We start from the raw sequence: 4,991 nt of genomic DNA on the forward strand, positions 1-4,991 counted from the left end.
GGTATATATTTGTTAAATTTCTTTTGTTTGCTTTCCTGTTTAAACAAACTTTTCAAACGAATGAATCGATTTAGTTGTAATTTAATGTTTGATAAATATCGTTTATTATCATTTGTCATTTCTTCCCTCTTCTTCATGTTGATCTTATATCATTAAGGATAATTATTTACTTGTTCTTATCTGAACTTTTTCTTTATTTGTGTGAATTTTTATCAAAAATAGCTAAATTTTGTCACAAATTTTATAATTAATGCATGAAAAGATTGTTGATTTTAACTGAATTTGAAGTTTTAAATTTCGATTAAATCGTAATTATAATGAGACGATAATTATTGATTCATGTGGTAGTTGTTACTGTTCGTTGTTCCTGTGATACAAACGTATGAACTCGTTTACCTATTGGTTTACCATTGCTATCACGAGCCTGTGCAAAGCCTATCTGAGAATTTCCAACATCGAATACGGTATAGTAATGACCGATGAATACATCACCAAGAATCCATAATTCACCCACTCGTTCAGGTAAATCAATGAAAAAACAAACAAACCATTTTCACTTTTTTTCGAAATTTAAAGCGATCTAATTGGTCTAATTGATAAAAAATTGTTTCCCAAATGGTATTTATAGATTTCAGTTATTTTTTTAATCATGTGTGATATTATAAGTTGAGCATCAAACAAAATTCAAAACAAAAAAATGGTGAAAATGTCAGTTTGGCGAAGTTTATATCAGAAGAAGTATTAGCAAAACTTAATCATATCCATCAAATTAAAAGTTTTAATTACAAATGATAATTTAGCTATAAGGAAAAGATTTGATTTAAATCATAAAAGTCCCCTTCCTTGACCTTAAACTGTGAAATTTTTGCACCATACAAGTATTATCATAGATTAATTGTAGCAAATTGCTAATTTTTTTCTTTTAGAGTGATAATTACTTTCAATAATTTGAAATAAAGTTATAATAAAGCATACCCGCCACCAATACCACCGCCACCTCCTTGTCCTGGACAACAGCAACCACCACAGCAACCGCCTAGATTTAGTATTGGTAAACAGATCGGTGGTAATTTCAAGCAACAACATTGTGTTTGATCTCCATATCCACCACCAAAGCAAGCATTTGTATATCCTAGTAAGGCGAAGACAAGAAGAAGAGCAATCTTCTGTAAAATTTCAATGTTTTTTAAAGAAATTTTTAGGCTCAAAAAATCTCAAAAAATGAGAAAGAGAAAAAGAATAGTAAAATCAGTAATATTGAATATTGTTCATATTTTAGAAAATATTTATAAGATAATAATAATTAATTAACCCTAATCTCATTATATTGAAATGATTTCATTTAATGATTAAAAAGAAGCAATTTGGCATATTTTTTTAACATTGTTATTTTCATATTACATATTTAAATAAAAAATGAAAAAGTAAAAAATGTTTAATTTGTAAGATGGTATAAGTTCTTTTTTTTGATATTTCTGCAAATCTACATTTTTTTTTCACTTATTTAAAAAATTTCAACTCAATTTACATTTATGTTAGCAATATGAAGTGTCAAAAAGTAAGATGAATCATCAACTGTCATCACATTTTCATTTAGCAAAAGTTGAATAATCATTTCGTCAATGATATTTTGCTTAATTAACGGTTGTAGTGGAAAGTATCATGAAAAGTAGAAGCGAGCATGGAGGAATTGATTCATCCCTTACTTTTTCTTGCGAAAAAAAAAGAAAAAAAATATAATATATATTTCTTGAATAGAAAAATCAATTAACCCAGTTTATATAAGCGATTGTCCCACACTGTCACACTCTATTAGGTGAATATTCGATGTATTTCCCACTATCTTTTTGTTTTTATCTTTTATCCTTTATCTTATATAATTTTATTTTATTCCATTCATACACAATATTCATAAATGTATACCTTTTCGGTCACAATAATTGGAATATAATAAACAGAGTAATGAAATAGAATAGTTTAGAATCGTTTTCCCCTTACTTCTTCAATAATATTTGCTGGTTAAAAAAAGCCTAAACAACATTTATTCATAATCATTTAATCACCAAATAGTAGTTAAAGGTTATCCTAATTGAAGGTTTTCCTTATTTATCTGCGTCAAATAATATGATACTGAAAAAATTTTGAAATCGATGTAATTCAATTTCAAAAATTTATACTTTAGGAAAAAAACAAATCGATTTTCAAATACAACATTTCCATCTTTTGTATTTTTTCATTTGAATTTCGTCAAGTTATAGGTTTGTTTATTATTCCTAATCTTGTATACTATCCGTTTGTTTACCAATCTATCTCTTTTTGCAAAAGCAAGGAACAAACATCGTTCGCTTGATTGCCTTTTTTTTCTAATATTTTTTTTGGAATGCGAAAAAAAAAAAGGTTATTAGATGACTATGACGATATGGTTTCTTACTATGACTATGACGATATGGTTTCATTTAAATTAATTTTTGAAATTTGTATTACAAAAGATTAAAATGCCATCTTAAGGAAACATATGAAGTTATGCTTTATTTTTCGATTCCAAGCGTACATTCACAGACTTCACTTTATAATTATAATGAATACATGAAGAGAAATTGAAAGTTAATGGTTGAAAAATGAATTCTAGTAATTTTGATAACAATCAGATGGTGAATTGTGGTAATTGTAATAATTAAATTATGATAATACAATTGTAGCATTGTATAAATCATATTTAAGGTGGAATAGCTTGCAATAACCTAAAATTTTGGGCATAGAAATTAGCATATCCGAATAAGCCTAACTTAATCTTTATAAGCTAATCATCACTAGGATGTTAATGGCAGTGTCAAAGATAAATAGTTTTACAACAAGCAACATTAAGAAATGATTTGTTTCAGATATATTGTTTCCATACAATATTAGTAATAATGGAAATAAAAATTATGAATTCAATTTGAACTTTTTTTTTATAAAATTGTAACTTTTGTGCATTTCACTTTTTTTCACAAAAAATAAAAACAATGTTTTCCGAAAAAAAATACTATGCTGCACAATTTCGTAGCAGAAACAAATATAAAACATGCAATAATTTTTGAATTTAACGAATCCGTTTGCATAATTTATGCTAAGTTAATTATCATCATTTTTAATTTTTTACATATATACCGATATTGTTCCATATTTTTATCATTCCTATTTAAAATATGACTAATTTTTTCACTCAATTATGCGCCAATTATTACATTCTTGTATTGAATTAATTATCATAATCCAAAAAACCACATGTGAGTTTTTTGTTCTTTTTTTGTCAGCATATAATTATATCTAATTTATATATATATATATACATATATATATATATATAATAAATGATATGTATTAATTAATTTATTCATTCTTCGCCAAATAAATTTTCCATATTCATTTCTCGATATCTTTCAGGAGAATGGTGTGGTGTAATTCTAATTTATAAACTTACAGTGATGACTTGGATTCTAAAATTAGTAATTGAACTGGAATGTTGCATTTTAAATCTTACTGATCAAATTTCAAACTTTTGACCAACTAAGATGTATCTCATTTCAAAAAAAAAAGTTATGTTAAAACGAAAAAAAATTGAATCAATAGATTGAGAAGCTATTTTAAAATTGCAATTAAAATAAATTCAAAATAATCACTTAATCAATACTTTTTAAAATATATTAATTTCATTCGGTTTTTGTGACACGAAAAAAAAAAAACTAAATTTCTTTCTTTTTTTCTAAGTTGTACAATAAACAAGAAAAAGGAGAAAGAATTGATAAAATTATTTTAAAAAAAAAATACATATTAAGTAATAAGCCTTGAAAAATGTGAGCGCATTAGAAAAAAAATTGAAAGAATTTTTCAATTCAAGCACCATCATATCAGTTATTCGATTATCCATTTCGAATTTTGGCAATTGATCAATTTTTGCAGCAAAAGCTTCCACCCAAGCATATGGTAAAACCAATGGAACATGTTGATGTTGTAGTTGGATAACCGTATGATGTTTGACCAGTAGGAAGTTGATAATGTTTTACGACTGGATATTGATAAACTGATGGAGATTGTGGTGGGTACTGATAACCAGTAGAGGGTGGTAAATAGTATTGACTGGATGGAGGGCTGTATTGTGATGATGGTTGTAGCTGAAATTAAATATGATATATCAAATTATTTCACTCAAATATTTCAACAATATTTTTCAAAAAAGAAAGACAATAAAGAAAAAAGGGAAAAAAACTTATCAATAATGTAATATCTCCCGTAATTATTATTGATAATTAGCTTAATTACTTTAACAAGAAATGAGAGAATTAATTGTACTTCTAATCTGAAAAATTATTTTGATATTAATCGCTTTTAATTATGTAACATTTAAAGCTTACTCCACCATATGTACCACCATAAGAGCCACAACTGGCGCAAATGAATAGAATACAACAGTAAGGAGATTGAGTTGGTCCTACGGGTACAACAGGGACAGGTGTAATTGGAGGTAACGTGTACGTGACAGGTGGTAACGTTGTCGTTGGTATGGGATAAGTTATGGGAGGATGATATGGTGGTGGAATGGGTGATGGACATTTGCAAGTTTGTGGACAAAAACACGAAATTTGCAATACTAATTGGATTGATGTACAACGACAAGATGATGGTTGACATGAACATTGTCGTTTGACAAGTTTATGCGACATTTCGGCATTCTTTTCCAATTGCTGCAATTTTATTCTCTTTCTTTTGTAAAGGTATGAAGAAATTTTAAAATTTAGAAATAATAATAATAAAAAAGGAAATTTTTTCTATACCGTTTCCAAATAATAATTTATGATTTAATCTGAAAATTTAGCAAATATGGAAGAAGATAGGACAGGCAGATATTATGTTGATATAATTTATTAATTATCTTAACGATTTAGCTATTGTTTTGTAATTTAGCCAGTGATAATTAAAAATTATCATTACAACGATAACATTTGATAATA

At 26.6% G+C, this 4,991-nt stretch overlaps 2 protein-coding genes across 2 annotated transcripts; both read right to left on the minus strand.

The window, feature by feature from the left end:
* Positions 1 to 959: 959 nt before the first annotated feature.
* LOAG_11571 (hypothetical protein) lies at positions 960 to 1,615 on the minus strand (the record flags this gene model as incomplete). The annotated part of the gene is made up of 2 exons (XM_003147089.1): positions 960 to 1,166; positions 1,529 to 1,615. 2 exons carry the CDS (start codon positions 1,613 to 1,615, stop codon positions 960 to 962), a joined length of 294 nt encoding a protein of 97 aa, XP_003147137.1.
* Positions 1,616 to 3,929: 2,314 nt separating this feature from the next.
* LOAG_11572 (hypothetical protein) lies at positions 3,930 to 4,703 on the minus strand (the record flags this gene model as incomplete). The annotated part of the gene is made up of 2 exons (XM_003147090.1): positions 3,930 to 4,154; positions 4,395 to 4,703. 2 exons carry the CDS (start codon positions 4,701 to 4,703, stop codon positions 3,930 to 3,932), a joined length of 534 nt encoding a protein of 177 aa, XP_003147138.1.
* Positions 4,704 to 4,991: the final 288 nt, after the last annotated feature.

This window comes from Loa loa (assembly GCF_000183805.2).
Source record: "Loa loa unplaced genomic scaffold supercont3.373, whole genome shotgun sequence".
NCBI classification, from domain to species: domain Eukaryota; kingdom Metazoa; phylum Nematoda; class Chromadorea; order Rhabditida; family Onchocercidae; genus Loa; species Loa loa.